Below are 22,755 nucleotides of genomic sequence, written 5' to 3'. Positions count from 1 at the left end.
CACTTTGGTTGGGGATAATCAATAGTTAAGTCAAAAGCCATACTGGCTTTGCTACAAATGAAGGTTAATGCCTTCACAAAGGAACAGATGAAGCATATGACAATGCATCAACCTCTCCTTTTAAATGAATTCCGTGGCACTGATAGATGAACTTCACTTCCCGAGTAGGTTGGGGTCATTTATGATGGGTGAGTTAACTGTGTTAACAGCCAACACGCTAATCAGAATGTATGGTGGCCTGCCAGGGGAGGGGCTGATAGTTTCTGTTTGTCAATCTAAAACCTCTGGAGGTGAACAGCCTGGCAGACTGAAAAGGACACTGAAGAATTAGCTGGAGCATGAAACTGTGCCATGTCTAACCAACAGTGGACTGCCAGGGGACGGTTTCAACATGCTCCTGATCATGATTTATGGACTTGGCCTAATATATGCACTTCACAGGATGTTTTTCCTCATAGGGAAACACATTTCAGTACATCTGCCCTTTATCTTCTTGATTTCTCCTTTTTAAGTGGTGGACGACTTCAGAATAATGACAAGGGTTGCATACATATTTTATAAAGTCATTATATGCAGCAAAAAAAGAACGAAACAGCTGTGGGTCTGAGACCGGATGCTTTCTCTCTTGGTTTGGGATTCCTGTCCCCTGCATTCTGCTTTGCTACCTGTACGATTGAATAGACCCCCAAAGGCTTGGATTTCCAGGAAAGGGCATTTAGTATGCAGCTAGCCTCTCCCCACTAATGCCCACCTGCGGAAGGCGGTGACATTTCACACATTTGCTTCATCAGGAGGATGACCTCACACTGCTCCCACAATCTGGACAAATAGATTTTTCAAAAAATCATCAGTACCATCTCCCCACTACTAACAGAATTGTGGCAGTTCTGGAGAAAAACCAGGAAGAGGAACGGAGAGAGAAGAGTATCAGTCCTTACATGACTAAGCTTGGAAAATTTGGGCACAGGCATGGAATACGACCTGATTGCAGTATTTTGCTGTTCAAAGGAAGTACAAAAAGCTGACTGCAGTCTCCCCTGCTTGGTGGATAACACGTTTTTTCATTCATAGGTCCTTGAAATTATTTAAATAAAACCCTATGAAAATGAAGTTGAATTTTTTTGGTTTTTTTTTTTTTAGAAAAAGGAATACTCAAGGTTTGATATACAGCCCTTTCCCCTTTCTTTTTGGAGTATTGTTATATATGTTGAATCTGTGATGCAGCATTTTAGATTTTGCTGTGGAGCCCTGTATAATTTTAAATGCTGGCTGTCATTTAAGTCATGTAACTCATTGGTACTTATGAACCACTGACTTCAGTCCCAGCCGAAGAAACACTTGCAAATTCTCCTTGAATGCATATATTTGACATTTTCCAGCTCTTGATTGATCAGTGTTTCCTACCTTGACTTCTCTGTATTCAACTAGGGCCCATCCGTGTTAGAATTACAGCATTGGAAGTGATCTTGCTGATCTTCCAGTTAAATTCTATGGTATTTAGTTGAAGATACTGAGACTGAGAATGGATCAGGACTTGCAAAGATCACTCATCCGGCTCGTGAGCAGCCACAGCTTTGTCCCTGATCTCCCGATTCCCAATCCAATATTCTTTCGTTTTTCAAGGGCAAATCAATGTTGGTACTAGGATGAAGCAGGAAGCCCTGCGTATTACAGTTTAAAGTAACTCGATAACCTGAGGAAATCCCCACATTAAACCAAGAGGAGGGACAAAACTTCTTAAAATAACACTTTAACAGGTTGGACTGGGTCCTCACCATAATGAGCTTCATATGCCCTTCTGGTCTATTAATGTCTTAATGGGTTGGGATCAAAGGAGACCAAGATGGATTTTCTGTCTACAAACTCTCTTCCACAGTCAACACTGGTTAGGTGATATTCTAGAGGGTCCTTAATGTACGTGTTCATACGTGTCAGTTTTGTGGACAAGAGAAATGCAGAAATGCAGCACTCGTGAAATAGGTGTAAAAGCCTTGGATGAGGGGCTGAGAACATGGAACCCAGACACCTTTATTTATCTGATTAACATGGAATATGTACTCACTTGAATCCTAAGAAAAGCCACTGAAGCCAGATCCATGACAAGAGGAGAATAATAATAGCAGCCGGGAAGGACATCAGAAACCATGATCCAAAGTTGATGCAGTGACAATCAGGGTAGCGCCTGTGTGAAAATATGGAAACATGTTCACAGAAGGAGTACAAGTGGAATCCTTTCTGATGGTCAGTGGGAAGCAGCACTTCCCATCTTTCCTGTGCCACCAGCCAAGAAGGAAGATGTGGGAGGTATTCACCATTAAATATAGAAGTTAGTTTTACTCCTCATCTCTTGAGTCTGTAACTGCATAGTTATTGCTGCTTCCCACAAAAACAAGAGTGGGCATGGTATGACTTTTGCTCCCTTTATTCAATCTGTAAGGAAGTGTTTGTGAAGGAACCTACCACGGTACCTGCTACTCATGGAAATGCACAAGAAATGGGTATGCATGGGTGTGTGCGTTTTGTTGTTCGTACTCAAATCATCAGTATATGAGTGAGGAAAGACAAATAAGCAGACTTGGGAACAGATGAGAATTAACTTAACAAAACTGAATGTGTCCATTACCATTTCGTCTTGGGAGCTGACATCCCAGACTCGGAAGGAACTCAGACCCCACCCGCCTTGTCTCTCAAAGCTGTTTCCCTCTCTGTTTCTTCTGCCCCAGAGCAACTGCAACCATCTTACCAGACATATTCTAGCCCTTTCTTCCTAGAATTAAACAGTGCTTTGGGGCTCAGTCAAACAGAATAAATCAGATAAAAATAATTAAAAGACCTGTGGAAAACATCAATTTTTTCCTTTCTCTCTCCTACTTATTTTCAGCTTTTTAGCTCACATAATAAGAAGACAATAGCAACAAAAAAAGGTCAGGTACAAGCACGGTTTCTTTGGTAACCTCACATTCATTGTTTCAAAATGTAGTCTAAATTTCATATAGTTATCTATTTTATGACTGTGTGGGAAAAAAAAAGAAAATTTGAGAAACAGTTGTCTTTAAATTTTCTTCTTGAAGCAGTAACACAGAGTCAGAAATTGGAAAAGTACAGAATATAATACAGAAGTAATAAAAACACTGTTAACATTTTTAAAAATTATTTTTGAAATCACAAAATATAGAGAACTTTATAGAAATGACAGATTTTCAATATTTTTTTTCTATTTAAATCGTACCTTGTATTTTGCCACTTAAAAAAGATCATGTAAATAAATGAGAAGATTCATGCTACATGCCTCAACATAAGCCAAATTTATTTATTTTAGAGCACTCCTTCTATTTTAGAATGGTTCCTAAAAAATGCAAAGGCTGTTTTTAAAAAAACAAAATTAAGCTTTCAAAACTGCAGATTTCTAATGTTGTCTACAGTTTCTTTGAGCTGATCTCCCTGGGTCCTAGAGTTATCATTGGCAACTTGAGTATGATTCTATCTACTTTGAAGAGATCCTAGGATTAGCTTATATATTTATGCCATTAGAAAGTGACAAATGATAAGTAAAAAAATGCTACAGAATACAGAGAATTGATGAATGGAAAAAAATGCTTTACCATGTCCATGAGGTTCTACTGAGAATTGCCTGCTTAAAAAAAAAATGTTGTTTTCAGTTGGAAAATAAATTAAGTGGGAAAAGGCTTAAGCTTTTCTCCCATCAATTTATTAGACTTGGATTACAGGTCAGTGGCCTATGTTATTTTGTTCAGCCTGAAGACATTGAGAAATGCTGCTTGGATTAGGTTCAAAACAATGCCCCAAACCCAATTTCATTTTTCACCATCTGTAGCTCATACCTTGAAATCAGGCTGCATTGTTCTCCCCACCCACTGCAGAGAGTCCTGTGAGATTTGACTGAAGAGGGGCTTTTCAAAATTTTTGCCTGGAGGGATAGGTCATTTAGAAAAATGAAAGCTTAAAAAAGCTGAACTCTGGGGGTTGTTTTGTTTGTTTTGTCTTTGTTTTTTAACTCAGTAGTCAGAAAGTAAACACCACGCAGGTGTAAATATTTTGAATGAAAGTGGAATGAGTGGCATACTCGGGATTAGTTTCACTGTGGTAGTTCTTTTCCCACTTCCTCATATCCTATAAGTGAAGGGACTGCAAGTATCTGCCTAAAGCAGATATAGATTTCTTCTATCATAAACTATGTTAAGTACATTTAATTCTAATAGAATCCTTTTCTTTCACCCAACACTGTGTTTTGGGTGTCTACCATGTGCCGGATAGTCTCCTAGTTTTGGGGATGTAGTAGTGAATTAGATGGACATAGTCCAGGCTCTCAGAGTTTACATTAAATGAAGAACACAGGCAATAAACAAACAGGTAAGCATATAATGAATCAGAAAATAAAATAGAATAATATGATAAAAAGTTATTAGGTGGAGGGAGAAATTTTACATAGTGTGACCAACAAAAGAGATAGTTGAGATGAGATCTAAGTGGCAAGAAGGAGCCAGTCATGTAAATAACTGGGAAATAGCATTCCAGACAGAGGAAGTAGCAAGTACAAAGGCCCTGGGGTAGCAATGAGTTTGGAAGACCAGTGTGGCTGTGGGTAGTGAGCTAAGTTTACAGTCACATGAAATAAAGTCCAAGAAGTAGCCAACAGGGGTCAGATCATATATAACCTTGTAGGCCATCAGAAGGAATTTGGATTTTAATACTAATGCAATTAGGAGTAATTGGAACATAGTAAGTAAGCTAGTGACGTGATCTAATTTAAAATCTATGTAAAATTATGAATTTCATAAAACATGTTATCTAGGTGGATTGTCAAGATTGACCGTAACAAGAGTGGAAGTCAAGTGTGGTAGGCAGAGTTCCAAGATGAACCCCAAGAATCCTGCCCCTGGTATATATGCTTAGTATATTCCTTTCTCCTTCTGTGTGGACAGAACTTGTAAACAGGGCGAGATGTTATTCCTGGGATTAGGTTCTTTTATGGCTAAAGTGAAAGGATTTTGCAGAGGTTCCCACAAATGGACTCTGAGTTAATCAAAAGGGAGATTATCTTGGGTGGGCCTGACTTACTCAAGGGAGCCCTTAAAAGAGAGATTTTCCTGCTGGCCTAAAGAAGTGAGCTTCCATGTTGCCGAAGGAAGGGGCCATACGGCAAGGATCTAGGGGTGGCCTCTAGTTGATGAGAGTGACCTTACGCCAATAGTCAGCTATAAAATGGGCACCTCAGTAATTCAAACACAACGAACTGAATTCTCTCAACAGCCTGAATGAAGACCCTGAGCTTCTGTGGAGCTTGCAGGCCCAGCTGACACCTTGATTTCAGCTCAGCAGAGGACCTGGCTGAACTGTGCCTAGATGCCTGACCCACAGAAATTACGAGGTAATAAATTCATGCTGGGTTTTTTTTCTTATTTATTTATTTTTAAATTTTTATTTTTCAGCTTTTAAAAACATTTAAAAAACAGCGGAGTTGAGTAGATTTTAGCTTAATTTACATGAGTCGCAGTGAAGATGAAGAGAAGGCAATAAATTTTACAAATGTTTGGCATGAAATATACGAAACTGGGAAAAGGTGCTATTCATTGAAATGAAGTCTGAGGGAAGAACAGGTTGGCAGAAGGAATGATGGATTAGGAAGCTGCTGTGGGCATGTTAATGTGAGGTGTCCCTTAGTTTCCCCAAGTGGCCATGGTGGATAGGCAGTTAGACAAATGAGTCTGGAATTGAGAGGGCAGGTTAGAGATGTAAAATTGGTGGTTACCCACATCCAGGTGGATTTATAAACCATGGAAATGGGTGTGATAATTTCGGAAGTAAATGGAGGTGAGCGGAAGAGGAAATGCACCTGGGACCCCCTATGTCTTAGAGGAATGAGCTAAGTGCATTTAATTCTAACAAAAATCCTGTGGGCAAAGCATTATATTTTCATTTTACACCGAAAACACTGAGTCTCAGAAGGTTAAGTGGATCGCTCAAGGTCACAGAATGCAGTCAAGCTGGATATTTACACCCAGGATGAATGTTGAAAACACAACCTCTCTTCATTAAAGCCTAGTGTCCTCAACACCAGCTCCCAGGTGAAAAGAGAAAATTCCATATATATTGCAAAACATCCATAAGCTAGAGTACAAACTTGATGTTTTAAGGACATTTTAGAACACCATATAGGCGTGATGGCACCATAGGAGAGACATGCCTTGACCTAAAGCATATATGTGCGTCACTGTTGATATTTAGGAAGATGGTGTTGTCGATGCAGTTCTTATGCCCATGTACAAAATCACAAATCATACTAACGAAATACACAGTACTGGTCTCAAAAGAATGGGTGCAGTTGTGGACGTTTACAGCCTTGAAACAGATTTTGGCCATTAAGAGTGTGATCAGCTGGTATCCACGCTGATTATAGTCCTTTTGATTAATGACTGTTTTGATGATTTCTGAGTCAAAGTCACTTTTCAGTTTTGTATTTATGTACTTCCAGAGGTTTCTTTTGAAATATTAATTACTCGTTACTCATGAGCCAGGCTTAGGTTTCTAACAGCAATGGCAAAAGTAGAAGCAGCAGCAACAACAAATGGTTAGGGTTATTGACAATTTCCTCCCTGCCAGGCCCTCTGCTAAGGGCTACGGATGCACTATGCCATTTAATCCTCATAATAATGTTATAAGTTCTAGTCTTGCCTCCATTTTACAGATGCAGAAACTGATGTTTGCAGAAGTTAAGCTAATACATGGCAAGACTGAAATCTGAACCAATGTCTAAGTCCAAACTCTGCAATATACAAATTTCTTCTCTAGTATTTGCCAGAGAAATTCTTTCTTAGAAACACACATTGCTCTTTTCTGCAGGGGGGAATCATGGTAGGTTTTGAAAGTGGCTATTGCTAAGTAACTGGTTTGCCTTCTTCCTCTGTGATTAATCGAGAAGGGAGGTTAGGGAAGTGGGCTTTGAATTTAGGGTGCCTATAAACACATTTCTTTTACCATTTCTAGGTTTGTGAAGCTATAATAGTTATTATTTAACATATAATTAGTAACAGTGACTGTGCTAATCATTGATAATTCAGCTTCCTTCCAAGCTGTTTTGTATACCCACATATTTCACTGCTGACACCTACAAGCTGAATAATATACTTTGATAATCAGCAAACTACAAAATTTTACTTGTGATATCTTCCATTCTTAATCTGATAGATTTGCCTTTTATGTTATTAATAGCTGTTGCATTTGTTAAGTGATATTGATGCATCAAAACTCCTCTATTATGAAAGCAGTAATTTCCCTAATAATATTTCCCTTAATAGCTTTATTTTAATATCAAAAGATTATTCAGTTACTTAGATGATTCCCAGGAACAGTCAGCACTTCATTTATGTCTTGGTACAGTTCATCGCAACCAACGTTTATTGATCACCTACCTGTGCCTCTTGTGGGCTAAAAGATGAAGAAGACAATAATTCATGAAGCCTTTAGAAGTTTGCAATCAGGGGTGGTAGTTGTGCATAAGACAACTTGTGTGGATAAGACAAATTTATAGAAATGTGAGTATAGTTTATAAGAGGAGATAAGAGGAGAATGGGAATGGAAGTTCTGGAGTAACTGAACAGAGTTTCAAGTGATACAGCATCCACACAAGGAGAGAAAGAAATTGGCAGAATTAGCGGGTCTTTCAAGAACCAGAGTAGAAAGAAATGGGTTACTTACAGGGTGAGATTTATTAACAATAGTGTTAGGAAAGGAGGAGATTGGGTGATGACTAGAAGGGTCTATCAGTGGAGCAGAAGGGTCAGGTAGAGAGCATTGAGCAAGCAGGATTTCCCTAATGAGAAGAGGAAACAAAGACTATTTCCAGAATGCCCTATTCCAAGGATTAGTCATAACTAATGGTGAATTAATCACAAGGCAGTCAGAATTCAGGTGTCACAGGTACTAGATTCAAAGATTAAGAACACAAGAAATTTCATACCTTATGGCTGAGTTAGAGAATTGGCTTAGTCTTCTTAGTATTGTTCTGAAAATCACTTTCTTAGCTATACATCAGCTTATGACAGTAAGGGAGTGGTTCAGTCAAACTAGCCACATTCCCAGCTTTGCAACTCTTTCAAATAATACTTGTTATGTGTGCAGGTTTATATTTTATAAAAAGAAAATGCAACGCATGAATGCAAATACCCATGCAGTCTTTACTTGTCACTGTCAGCAAACTTGCTTTTTAAAGACTTTTGCCAACATGGCCCCCTCACAGATGGTCAGAGAGGCAATGAGGCTGCAGAGTGAAAAGGGCACTGGGACTCAGGCCAAGTGCCTCCACTGACTAGTGATCATGATTTAAACTCTTGGAGCCTCGGTTTCCTCATCTGTGAAATGAGGGCATGTATACACGTGATTTGAGAGATCTCTGTCTTCACTTGTCCCTTTTCATTATCACTCAGCAGAACACATCCTTCTTTCCCAAGACTGACATTTCTACTCTTGTTTCTATTCCATTCCACTTCTACCTGACTCTTAGCCAATCAATATATTCTCTCTCCCTCTCTCGCTCGCTCTTTTTTCCCCAAACTTCACATAGCTCTGTTTTTACTGTCTCCTTCCCCTGAGTGTAAAACCAGACTGACATTACCCTTGTTCTAAAGGAACGCTCTACCTCTGGTTATACCATGCTTGTTCTTTTTTCCTTTTCTTTGTCAAACTTGAAACAATCATTTAAACTAGCTGCCTTGCCCTCCCACAATGTCCTCACTCCTTAACTCTCTTCAGTCCGAGTTCTGCCCCAAACCCCACTGTTCCACTGCACCTGCCCTCTTGGAGGACCCTGATGAGAACCAAAAGCCTCTTCTCAGCCATCATCCTACTTGACCCTTGCACAACATTGCATGCTCCAGACTCATCCTCCCTTTGGAAAATGGTCTCCTCTGTCTTTCAAAATCCCATGTGCTCCTGGTTCTTCACCTACCTTGATTAACTTTTCTCATCTTCTTGTTAATATTTCCTATGAATCTATCCAGGTCTCAATTCTTTGAACTTTTTTTCTCCCTATATGACCATTTCTATAGTCAAGATTTTAATATCTGTGTTTATATATAGAGAGTTCCAAATTTATAACTAATTTGAACAATGTGTTTGCAAATGCCTGCTGAAAATCTCCTTGTGGATAGATTCTGAGCAGGCCACTTCAATATACTCAAAATAAAATTTATTTATTTCTCTAATGAACCTGCCATGACTTCTCTAGAAGTTCATGACATCACTATCTATACAGCCATATTGTCAAAATTTCCCAGAGTTGCCTTAACCCCTCCTGACCCTTACATCCTCACACCTAGTTACTCACTACCTTCTGACTGTACAGTGCCCTAAGTCTAAATCCCCCCATCACTTCACAACTGATCTACTTCTGCCTCTCATCATTTGTCAATACATTGGTAATAAACTCCTAACTGGTCTCCCATCCCCAGACTCTTAGAACGCCAGTGTGCACACTGCTATTCTCAACTGTGCAAAGACACGCACAGACTATTCCACTGCCTCCTTGAAAAACTGATTACACGATTTTTGTGCTTTGATTTTATGGATTATTTGCATTCATTTTCTCCATAAACATGGTGTTTACCTCTTTTAAGATTGGGCCAGGTTACACAGACAAATCTTCTCTACTGATCAAGGGGTGCTGCACAAAGCTAGAGTCCTCTTTAAGGATGCACGTTCAACTGTCTCTAGGAAGGTAATGTTTTAGGGAGACAGACTTTGGGGTCTGACTGATCTTGGTTTGGTCTTCAAACTGCTAAGCTGAACGTCAACTTTCTCAACTCTACTAATAATAGCCAACATTAATGGAGCACATGCTTTGTGTTTGTTAGGCACTGTTCTAAGTGCTATTTATTTTATGTAAAACTCAAAACAACTCTCTGAGAGAGAGAGAGATCTTATTATTATCTTCATTTTTTTTTCTGGCAAAATAACAGGCTTAAAGACATTAAGTAATTTGTCCAAGAGCTGGTATTTGAACACAGACATTTTAATCTCAGAGCCTATACCTTTAATTACCACTGTATACCACTTCCACAGCAAGGATATATAGGATTCGTGTGCACTATAATATATGTAATTCATCTGGCAAGGGCTCAATACATGTCACTTTACCTTCTTCCCTATATGTCAAAAAGCAAATGTTATTATGTTTTAAATTTTTTCATGGTTTCCATATATGTATGTATTGTCTAGACAATGAGATAGAATCTTCTTTCCAGTAAGTTTTATTTTTTGCATTTCCCGAAAGAATTCAAAACCATGCCTTGCACATTGTCAGTCCTCAACAAATGTTTGTTGATTGACTGAGTGAATAAGTGAAGATCTGTTTTTTATTTGCACAGAATAAAATTTAGCTTTCTCAGAATTCATTGTTCTTATTTCCTTTGTGTAAAAAAGAGAACAAAAGACGTCACATGTATAATATATAAATATATTTTATGTATAAGTAAATAGATAGATAGACAGATAGATAGATAAGGCTTTTAAATGTGTTATCCAGTCTCTTCCTCCCATAGTTTATTTGTAAGATAGCACCTTTTTCTAAATGTCAAAGGCAGGAAATCATTGACTCTCATGCTTATGTACCCTTTGGAACTTGGCAAGACCCAAAATGAATCTGTACAAAATGATCGTTGGTATTGCTCAAAAAGATGGCAAGCAGTGTCAAGAGAAAAGGTGAGATTATTGTAGTTGTTTTGGAAATAAAGGGCGATTTCTCTCTGGCTCCAAACATCTGAACATAGAAAATAAATCTTTTTTATTTTCTGCAGTTTTAAGTTTCTGAAACTTTTTCCAGTGAAACTGAAGGCATTTCATTCCATTGTTGCTTTGGGTTGCTGTTGTATTTTTTAGGGTCAATATTTAAGAAAACATTTATTAAATATCTAGTTTGTTTAATAGTATCAATTATATTTTGTTACATAAGGTTGTTTTCCCCCTTCTTTTTTAATATTTTCTATCAAGAAGGGATTCTTTGAGTTTTTTCCAGTTTTCATATAACTCTTAATGTTAAAGAAAACTTGAAGAAAAAAAATCACTAAATTTCAAAGTACATTTTAAGTATTTTCTAAATTTAAAGAACATTTTGGCCAAATTCCCATGATTAGGAGAATTAGAAGATTAGACAATTGGGGAAAATAGTTACTGAGACATTTTGCTCAAAGTGCTACAATGCTCTCAATCTGTCATTGCAAATGGATGAATGCATTCATAGAGTCAAAGGAACAGTTAAATAAAAGAAAATTTTGTCGATACATCGGGCAAGAACACAAAGACCAAGGGCAAACTCAATATGGTCATTTTGACAATACCAAGTAATTTCATGGGAATGGTGGAAACCAGCAGTTCTCTAACACCAACAAAGATAAAAAATAAAAAATTGGTCTAAATTTTAGAAAAAGAGATTTGCAGAGAGGACTGAAACATGGAATCTCTTTCTTTGGGGGATTCGTGTGAAAGGACAGAAGTCTAGCTTTCAGAAAGGGATCAAGTACATTTTCTATCTTGAATTAGGAGATATATGGGATAAATCCTCTCTGCACTAGGAATTTCAGAAGTCTCCCACTTATAAACCAAATGTCTTTCTAAGGTTCCTTTCTAAGTAGGCCGTTGGAGTACACATGATGGTTGTGTACTAATAGAAGCAATAAGCGCACATGGAGGTCTGTGTTATAAATTCCCTAAACTGTTCTGTTAGTGTTCTTTTTTGTACATAAGTTCTCATTCTTTCCAGAACGGAGGGTGACATTTTTTGAATCTTGGATTTCTTGGAACATCTTGCAAATAATTTCAGAAAGTTCATAGAGTTTGTGAATCTGTTTCCTAGAGTGTGGTTTTCCTAAATATTTCTGTGAAAAGGACCTAAATCATGTTCCAGGGCATCCTCAACACTGCCCACCTTCCAGGCACTCTGACAATTATCTGTCCTATTAGTCCTTGAAAATATACCTTGGGTGCAGGATCAGATTGAGCTCTCACAAAAAAGCGTGGACTTTCAGACTATTGCTTCAATAGTTCTTACATGTTACCAAGTATTTTTACATAGTCTACTTCATTTAATTCTCCCAATAATCATATGAACTGTGACTATTTTAGGTATGAAAAAATTAAGTCTTGGAAGAGTTATTTACTTTTTATTGTTCAAATTCACAAAGTAAGTGACTGAAAATTGTGGAATTTTTAACTCAAGTGCTCTGACTGTATCCAAGGTTCCCCAATTTCTGCACTGGAGTAACATCACAGCATTAACTTATATGCAGATTCATACATCTGTCCTTAGAATACTTTATTACTGCTATTTTTGGTAATTGCACAATCCTTCAAATCTTTTTCAATCTCAACACCAAATTTTCTGTAATGAGCAATTCTGTTTCCTGCTCATCATTTAAGTTCAAATGTCAGTTGCAAAACCCTACATAAATTGTCCCATGTAAACAATCCCCTTTCTTTTTAGGTAACTACCATTTGCAGTATTATTTATAATGAAAAGTGTCTTCTGTGTTTGGTGAGCATGGTCATCCAGGAGTTGTTTCTTTTAAGGTGACCTTGCAATCTGCAAACACCTGTCAATTCACTATGTCCTACATATTTAACTCTATGGGAACGAGTAGAAGGGCATGTTTCTAGACATATAGAAGTCCTGATGGGGAACAAAGGAGAGTTAACTCAATATAGCATCTCTGTCTTTGGATTCTCTGAAACAGGTAAGAATAATTCTTATAATTTGTGTGCTGTCCATTTATTAAATCACCAGTCCAACAATTTTACTTACGTATTGAAATGCTCAGCGAAGATCAAGTTGGTGGAGGTACCAGTGATCGTTGTCAATCCACCAATGGTAGAAGAGTAAGCAATGCACAAGCACATAAGTTTACACATCATGTGGTCCTTCTTTGTTCGATATTTGTTTCCTGTGCCTGAATTCTGTTCAACAATAAAATGTACTATGAGAACAGCTCCATTTGTGGTCATAACAAACAGTAATAGCATTTGTTATGGGCTGAATGTTTGTGTCCACCCCACCGCAAATTTCATATGTTGAAGCCCTAACCCCCAGCTGGATGGTATTTGGAGATGGAGACTCTGGGAGGTAATAGGGTTAGATGAGGTCATGATGGTCCGGGCCTTGCATGATGGGATTAGTGCTCTTGTAAGAGGAGGCACCAGAGAGCTTGATCTCTCTCTCTCTCCGCCATGTGAGATCACAGAGAGAAAGCAGCCATCTGCAACCTAAGGGGAGAGCGCTCATCAGACACTAATCCTGCTGGTACCTTGATCTTGGATTTTCAGGTTCTAGAACTGCGAGAAATAAAATTCCTGCTTTTTAAGTCACCCAGTCTATGGTATTTTGTTATGGCAGCCCAATAATGCAACATTTATCTTTCCATCAATAGAAATGTTAACAATAAAAATACATAACCACTGAAATACTTTACACAGTTTCATTCATTCATCCTTCTTTCTTATTCCTGAGCCAACTCTTACTTCCTTTCTTCCCTTCTCACCAAACACTCCCAAATCTTTCCAGGGTTTTCCCTCTGAACTGGTGGTACATGGTCAGTGAATTCCGAAACCTCTTTTTGGAGCGTTTCTTTATTTTGGCACTTTCACTGATCCTCCCCAGAGGATACCACTACTTCTGAAATGGAACTTTTCAACCCCTTATACTTCACTGTTGAGAGAGAGTCAGTGTCCTTGTTCCCCACCCTCTTCCAGGACATTAATCCTCTACTGACATGAAAATAAATCGATTTTTCTTTAAGGCTCATATAATTTGGCTCTTTCTCTGCCTATTCTTTTGAACAGGATGTTCTGATCTCCCAATCACCCACTGCCATCACTTAAGATGACATGCCCATCTGGCACACAACATTCCTCATCCTGCAAATCCTGTCAGCATCTGGATAACTATACCATCTTCATGAGTAACTCCTTAAATATCCCGGCTTTACACATTTTTTAAATCTCATTTCCAGAGACCTTCAACTCTGCTCTTCCTGTCACCCTCTCCTCTAGTTCCTGGACAATAGCACATCCTCAAATGGCTCCATCTGAAAAAAAAAATCACTATTTCTAATGTTTCTGTTTAAGAATAGAACTCCCTAAGGTGCAATACAAAAGCAACTTCATTCCTTCTCTCACCTGTGACCCATTTAACACACTCTGTTGGTCTGATTCTTGCTATCCCTGGGGTGAAATCTGGGGTAGAATCTATAACATTTTTGGTCACTTCATTTAATAAAGAGTCTTTCAGTCATGTTTAGTTTAAAAAAAAAAAGCAACCTCATTTCAGTAGCTGAAATAAAGAGTCCTCTATCTACTAGCAAAAGTCCAAACTTTAGTAAAGTTAAACTTTTGCTTGTCCCCTAGATCAGGCTTGCTGAAAAGCCCATAGTTGGAAGTAGGTTTGTGGGTTTGTATTGTTCTCTCTCTTCTAGCTCCAATTTCTCCCACCATTTGCTAGTTCTAGTTTCTAAATCCTCCATATTTGGAGTGGCAAGGGATGGACAGTATCGGGAGAGGAGCAGTAAGGATTAGGAGAGGATAAGATACGATGTTAGTACTCTTTATGTTTTATTTTTAAATATCTTTATTGGAGTATAATTGTTTTACAATGGCATGTTAGTTTCTGCTGTATAGCAAAGTGAATCAGCTATACGTACACATATGTCCCCATATCCTCTCCCTCTTGCGTCTCTTCCCACCCTCCCTACCCCACCCTTCTAGGGGGACACAAAGCACCGAGCTGATCTCCCTGTGCTATGTGGCTGCTTCCCACTAGCTATCTATTTTACATTTGGTACTGTATATATGTCCATTTGCATAGCAAAGGAAACCATAAACAAGACGAAAAGACAACGCTCAGAATGGAAGAAAATATTTGCAAACGAAGCAACTGACAAAGGATTAACCTCCCAAATATACAAGCAGCTCATGCAGCTCAATACCAAAAAAAATAAAACCCAATCCAAAAATGGGCGGAAGACCTAAATAGACATTTCTCCAAAGAAGATATACAGATTACTCTTTATGTTGGATGGATGTTCCAGATGGCCTCATCTGGTGGGCGGTATTATGGATTTATGCGTCATAGTGCTTTTAGAGATTCCTGTCGCCCAAATGAGAACATCAGGTTGCTGCTCCTTCTGTGGAGTAAGGCACCTCTTCCACTTATGACACCCTGTGGTTTCTGCATGTGATGGTCACCCGATCTCTTGATGCAGAGGTCGCCTTGCCCTGTCAAGAAGCTGTCTTGGGGAAAGTTGCTTTTAAAATGACCCCAGGGCTTCCCTGGTGGCGCAGTGGTTGAGAATCTGCCTGCCAATGCAGGAGACACGGGTTCGAGCCCTGGTCTGGGAAGATCCCACATGCCGCGGAGCGACTGGGCCCGTGAGCCACAACTACTGAGCCTGCGCGTCTGGAGCCTGTGCTCCGCAACAAGAGAGGCCGCGATAGTGAGAGGCCCGCGCACCGCGATGAAGAGTGGCCCCCGGTTGCCGCAACTAGAGAAAGCACTCGCACAGAAACGAAGACCCAACACAGCCAAAAATAAATTAATTAATTAATAAAATGACCCCAAATACCACTCCTCTCATACATCTGGCTCATGGGAAACAGGCACCTCTGCTCCATTGGCAGTGAAAGTGCAGCTGACTCTCCATTAGATAAGGAGACTCAGCAGTGACTTTCACTTTTAAATGTTTCAAGAGTATGTCAAATACTAGTCCACTGATCTGTAGGAAACAGAGTCTCAAGTTTTCCAAGTGGTGATTTCTCAATATCTATTGCACTGTCTCGAGGTAAATGGAAGGCTCCCCTGCCAAAAAATTGATCATACAAGTTGGAGTTTAGGAAGATATTCTAACTTTCTCCAAAGGTAGACTGTCTCTCAACCTTCTCATTTTCAACACTAAATTTAAGAGTCTAAAACTGTTTTTTGGTCACTTGCTTTGCAAATCCTGTGTAAGTAAAACACAGGAATACTTATGGTATGTGCTTGATATGATAGTTCTTCAGGGATAGAAACAGCCTCGTTTTACCACCTCATTAACCAAGAATTCTGCAGTCACAGCTTCTTTTCCAACTTCGCTGTTGAATTACTTCTGTCCCTGTTGTCCTTTGACTCTATTGACAAGTCTTGGTCACTAAAGCATCTAGTTATTATTCCCAATAGTTTGGTCCTCTCCTTTCTACATTTCCTTTCTTATCCTGTTTAGATTCCTTGGTAAACCAATTCAGTAACTTTCTTTTTTAAGGCACTTTTTAAAACATCTTTATTGGGGTATAATTGCTTTACAATGGTGTGTTAGTTTCTGCTTTATAACAAGGTGAATCAGTTATACATATACATATATCCCCATAGCTCTTCCCTCTTGCGTCTCCCTCCCTCCCACCCTCCCTATCCCACCCCTCTGGGTGGTCAAAGGCATTTATTTTTAAAGCCACTTTATTGAGGTATGATTGACATGTAAAATGTTGTACGTATTTAATATATACAACTTGATGAGTTTGAGGATAATTATACACCCATGAAGCCATCACCACCATCAATAACTTTCTCAACAAAACCCTAAACTCTCTTGTCTCTCTTTTTTTTTTTTTTTTAATTTTTATTTATTTATTTATTTATGGCTGTGTTGGGTCTTCGTTTCTGTGCGAGGGCTTTCTCTAGCTGTGGCAAGCGGGGCCCACTCCTCATTGCAGTGCGCGGGCCGCTCACCATCGCGGCCTCTCTTGTTGCGGAGCACAGGCTCCAGACGCGCAGGCTCAGTAGTTGTGGCTCATGGGCCTAGTTGCTCCGCGGCATGTGGGATCCTCCCAGACCAGGGCTCGAACCCGTGTCCCCTGCATTGGCAGGCAGATTCTCAACCACTGCGCCACCAGGGAAGCCCTCTTGTCTCTCTTTAGAATGATAGTTCTTTACCAAAATTTTAACTTTGGATGAACCCAACAATTTACTTTCTCTGTGTCACGTCTGACCCTGAGCAGCCAAGTTCTGTTGGTGAAAATTACACAGAGTAGGGCTTCCCTGGTGGCGCAGTGGTTAAGAATCTGCCTGCCAATGCAGGGGACACGGGTTCGAGCCCTGGTCTGGGAAGATCCCACATGCCGCAGAGCAACTAAGCCCGTGCGCCACAACTACTGAGCCTGTGCTCTAGAGCCCGTGAGCCACAACTACTGAAGCCTGTGGGCCACAACTACTGAGCCTGCGCTCTAGAGCCCGTGCTCTGCAACAAGAGAAACCACCGCATGAGAAACCCGCGCACCACAACGAAGAGTGGACCCCGCTCGCCGAAACTAGAGAAAGCCTGCGTGCAGCAACGAAGACCCCACACAGCCAAAAATAAATAAATAAAATAAATAAATTTATAAAAGAAAATTACACACAGTTGAGGAGAATAGGCTCCCAACATTCATGGTCACAACCTTCAACTGCTTTGTTACTGCTGCACCTCTACCCTGCTGTGTTTCTCTCACCAAATGATTCTACCTGTCTCCACAAGAAAACTTAAAACCTTCCCACTTCTCGTTACACCTCCCTCATAATGCTCCCTCCTCTCACTCTTCACGGGTAGCTCTGCCTCCTATTCCACACAGAAAATAGAAGCTGGTAGAAGTCTCACTGTCAAAGGTAGAAACATACTTGCATCTGCCCTTCCTTCCGTATTCTACATACAAAGAGAGTAAATCTCCTCCAACTTGTTTCTGAACCCCAATCTCTCAGGCCTTCTCAGAAACCTTATACAATAGACTTCACTAGAATTTTCCCACCAAAGTTTAATCATTTTCAAGTCATCTTTCCAAAAGAAGAACAGAAGGCCTTTTAACCCCCCTCTGAATGAAACTACTGCCCACAGCACATCCATTTTCACAGCCAAACTACTGAAAAGAGTTGTCTGCATTCACTGACTCCATTGCTTTAACCTCTCCAATCTGGCTTCTGTCTCTTCAATCCACCAATACGTACTTGCTATGATTATTGATAACCTCCATGTTACTAAACCCAATAGATATTGTTCAGTGTCAGGTTTGTAGACCTCTCAGCAGCACCTAAGAGAGTTGATCACTCCTTCCTGCTGGAGAACTCTTCTTTGGGCTCTGTGATATCTCAGTCCTCTGGGTTTCTTCTACATTTCTGCCTGTTCCTCTGTCTCCCTTGCCAGTTCATTTTCCTTGATCCTTCCTTAAAACTGGAATTTCTTGAAACTCTGTCATAAGTACTTGTCTCTTCTCATAGTAATATTTCTTCTTAGGAAATCTCATATGTTTTCATTGTTTTAATGACAGATAAAACCAGACCACCAAACTTGTTTTCAGCCAGACTTCTCCTTTTAGACCTATCAATCCAATTGTCTGTTCGACATAATTTGAATGTCTTAAATAAAACTCCAATCCCCAAATGTTCAAAACCAAACTCATTATTTCCTTCCTCAAACCCTGTTCTTCTTCAGGATCATCTATATAAGATAATAGCAATACCATCACCACAATTACAAACACTTAGAGTGTGCCTAGTATGCAAAAACACTGCTTCAACTTAAAATCAAATAAATGATTTAATTCACATTTTTCTTACAACACAGTGAGGGTAGTACTGCTAGTATCCCACTTTACACATGAAGACATGAAGCACAGAGAGGTTAAATGGCTTCTCAAGGTTATAGAGCCTGGAAATGGTAGACTTGAATTTTGAGACCATGGAGGGCTCATACCCTCAGCCACTACACAATATTTCTCATCCTCCTTGAAATCATTCTTTTCCTCATCCCACCAAATCCTGTCAATTGTATCTTCTTAAATACATCTGGAGTCTGTTGGGTTTTTTCCATCTCCACTATCATGTTTGGTCTAAGTCATCATTATCTCTGATTTGAGTTACTGTAATCACCTCTTTATAGGTCTCCAATTCTTGCCTATTTCAGACCTGTCTTGCACACTGAGCCTTTTAAAAAAAAAGAACTGGATGTATTTAAGAAATATGCAAACAGAAGAATTTCCCCATTTCATACATATAAGCATGCTGTGTGTGACACTGGCACTGAAAGATCCTTCTGAGAAATCATGATAGGAAAAAATGTCTGCTCACTAAAAGCCATCATGGATGTGGGAATGGCATTTAGCATGGCAGGGTCAGGACATTGGACTGTAATTTGCCTTTTACTTTCTAATTAACTTAAAGGTTAGCCCCTAAAGGTATCTACCCTTCACCCCAAATAAATTAATTTACAAATGTCTCCTTTTGCCTTATATTTCTTACATGGGAATGATTTGTATTTTCCACATGATAAAACTTTCCATTGAAAATTTGAAAAATAAAGGATATGTAAGTAAAAGAGTAAAATAAGTTTAAAAATTCTTATGAGTGATACAAAATGACAAACGAAATTTAGGGCTTAACTATTAGCTATTTTATTAAAGGAAAGACTTCAAACACAAATCAGAAAGTGATATATAATTTGGATATTATTAAATTGATAATAAGAAATGGAAACTTAAAGATGTAATGTGCATGTAATTTCTCATCATCACATTAAAACTTTCAAAAATACAAAGAAAAAATTGGATTTCATAAAAAATTGGACTTCATATATGTATATATGCAGTCATATATATAAAATAATGATAAAACTGCACTGGCAGATATAAAATTAAAAAAATAGAAAAATATTGACATATTTGCATGCTTTAGGCCTTATGGACTTCTCGTACTTTTTTCCTATATAAAGACTTTAAAACATACATGAATGCTACAGCACAAAAGGTGATGTTTCTGCAAATATCGTGGACAATTTAGAAAAGCATTACAAATTCAAGTTAAATTCAAGTCCTGCAGTAAATGGTAATGGCAATATATCATAAAACACATCAAGGGTTAAGTGGAGGTCTTTGGGAGGTGGCATGGGGTGCACCACTTGCGTTATCTAGCCAGTAAACAGGAATCCCAAGCAGTCAGCTCTACTGTTATTTTTACTTAGGGCATGTGATTGCTGGACTGGACTAGTTTGAAGAGATGATACTGCAGTAAGGGGTAAAAGTTGAGGACCAGAGGGATAGTAGTAGAGGGCAATGGGCAGGAAAATACAGCTCTTAAGTCTGAGATGAGCCACTAATTAACCCAACGATTGGTACAGAAACTATAAAAAGGAGTGGGGGGGAGTCCTTAGCAAATTAATCTTCTGCTCAAGACAGTAGTTTCAACCTGAGACCAAGTGTTTGACCCTAATCTGAGAGGGTGTTGGAATAAGTCACTCAGGGTAGAAAGTAAGATTCAGACCCTAAGAGCACATGTTTGCAGATTATCAGACTAATCATTACTATGATTTTTCCATGAGTGGAGGAAGAATTGGGGGGGGGGTGTATTTTCTCCTAGGAGTTCGGGAGAGAAAAAAAAAAAATCCAAAGTAAAGAAGGGAGAAGCAAAGTGTCTAGAGGGGTGAGGCTGGAGACAGTCAGGGATGAAGTGGCCAGAGAAAACCTCTTGTGCTGATGACCAAAGGACACTGCCGTGACTATACTGTGAACGGGAAAGTGCTTGTTTTATGTTTCATGATGGGAGACTTATGTGAAATTAAATGTATAGAATGATGTAATTTTTTAAAAAATAAAAAATATATCTACATACACCTATGTGCCTAGAAATAAGACTGAAATGAAACATGTCAAGATATGAGAGTACCTGCTACCTTCTTGATACTTTTTGTATCTTCCACAATCATAAAAAAGTTTTTTAATATATAAAAGAATCATAGACTATTAGAACAGATAGGTATTTAGAGATAATCTGGTACAAAGACCTAAATTTTCAGAAGAGCAAAATCTCAGCGTGACATAATGGTCACAGCAGAATTGAAGCAGATTTCTGTGTATCTGAGTTCCCTCTCAGTAATTTCCCTTGTGTCATCTTGCCTTCCAGAACACTTTTTATTTATGTGAGTTTTTTAACCTACATCTAAAACTTTACATTTAATTACATTTCATATTGCTTAGCGTGTTTTTATTCAATCCCAATTGTCATCATACATTCGTACTTCCCACAAATATATGACATCTAAGACCTTGTGAGTATGTCTCACAACTTCTTTCAAGTGACTGAAAACATTTTGTCCAGGACATGACCAAATTCAAAATCCTAAGATAAGCTGGTGCTGCTCAAGGGACATTTCTGAACAGAAATCCTGCAGGTCCAGCTATAACTCACTATTGCCACCTGGTGGTAGTGATTGCAGACTCCAGTGATTAGCACCAACCCCGGGTGCTAATAATGCATACATGAATCACCACGAACTAAACCAGTGGTCTCCACTGCACTGTACAAAATAATTCATTTGGGTGAGTGTGGTATAAAAAACATTAGCGGTTCCATTTATATTTCGATATTTATGCAAGGCAAATTGCACAAAATATTAGTTCCTGCTAACCATTTTCTGCTTGCCAAAGACAGCCAGTTTAAAATCTTCCAGCTCTTTTTTGACATTTATTTGCACTTACTTTAACAGTATTCATATGATACCATCTCTTGATTTCTCAGTTGAAGGCATTACAGTTAAAATTCCACTATGTTAGATGATGAGAATTTAGCTATCTTTCACAGCATCCTCCACTGAACACACTTACACTTTTCATGTCTCCATCGCTCTCCCATTATGGCTATATCATAATGCTGCTTAGAGCAGAGTTCAGTGTTCAGAATGTTGTCTAGATATCTATTAACAGCTGAGCAATGGGATTTATATTACTTTTCCTGTTTTGTGTCCCCTGCTTACTTGCTTAGCTTTCTAAGTGGATACCACTAAATCAGCACCAAATATTCCCTGGTTGTTTAAATCTTCCCTTTGAACAATCAGGTGACAGGACGCCTAATCTACATCAAATATTCTACCAATTCCATTGTCTTAGAGACATCTCTTCCAGGGCTTTTCTGCTTGTCCTACATCTAGTCATTTTCTTCTTCTAAGACCTGCAAAGATCTATCTAGACTTAAGTCTAACCTCTCCCTTCATTGGTAGTTTGGGTATTGATTTCTAGATTGGAAACAATGTTACTCAGAATTTTGAAGCCATTTCCTCCTTACTGCCTGGGAGTTCCCAGTGTTGCTATAAAGAAGTCTTCTGCCATTCATTTTTTTATCTTAAGGAATCTGTTTTTCCCCCTTTCTGGAAACTTTTAGGGTCTCTCTTCATTCACCGTGTTCTGAACTCTCATTGTCCTTCCCTATGTGCATCTGTTTCGTCAATTTTGCTGGCACCCTGTGGGACTTTATGTCATAAAAATTATATGCTTTTATGGAAGTTTTCTTGAGTTTTGATGTAATCTCAGTCTTCTCTATTCTTTTTCTGAAACTCCTATTATTTTCTTATCTTGTTTCTTCCTTTTATACTAAAATTTCCACTTATGTTTTATATCTTTACATTATATTGATATTTTGTATTTTATATATTTTCTATTTTATTTATATATTTATTTTTTGCTTCTCGTTCCTCTTTTATAGAATGTCATTCATATTTCATGAACGCAATTTCTTTGTTCACCTCTCTGAATATATTAATGATAGTTTCTTCTCTTGTGTTTTCAACTTCTTGCACAGTCTCTGTTTCCTGCAAGTTTCTGTCTCCTTTTTGTTTGTTTGGGTCTCTCTCTTTCATGCCTGAGGCTGTCTTCAGATATCCAGGAACTTTGGTGGTTTGCTCCTATTTGAGGCAGTGGAAAGCTGGTTGG

At 38.7% G+C, this 22,755-nt stretch overlaps 1 protein-coding gene across 2 annotated transcripts in view; it reads right to left on the bottom strand.

Moving 5' to 3' along the window:
• SLC13A1 (solute carrier family 13 member 1) overlaps positions 1-22,755 on the bottom strand; it is a 107,463-nt gene that overhangs the window by 48,419 nt on the left and 36,289 nt on the right. For both annotated transcript variants that reach the window (XM_036863693.1, XM_036863694.1), the window contains exons 7-8: positions 12,812-12,963; positions 2,063-2,182 (exon numbers count right to left, since the gene is read on the bottom strand). In XM_036863693.1, coding sequence (XP_036719588.1) covers positions 2,063-2,182; positions 12,812-12,963 — 272 coding nt within the window. The remainder of the gene's footprint in view (positions 1-2,062; positions 2,183-12,811; positions 12,964-22,755) is intronic.

The sequence above is a fragment of the Balaenoptera musculus genome, chromosome 9 (genome assembly GCF_009873245.2).
Source record: "Balaenoptera musculus isolate JJ_BM4_2016_0621 chromosome 9, mBalMus1.pri.v3, whole genome shotgun sequence".
NCBI classification, from domain to species: domain Eukaryota; kingdom Metazoa; phylum Chordata; class Mammalia; order Artiodactyla; family Balaenopteridae; genus Balaenoptera; species Balaenoptera musculus.
This window is presented reverse-complemented; position numbering and strand designations above follow the sequence as displayed.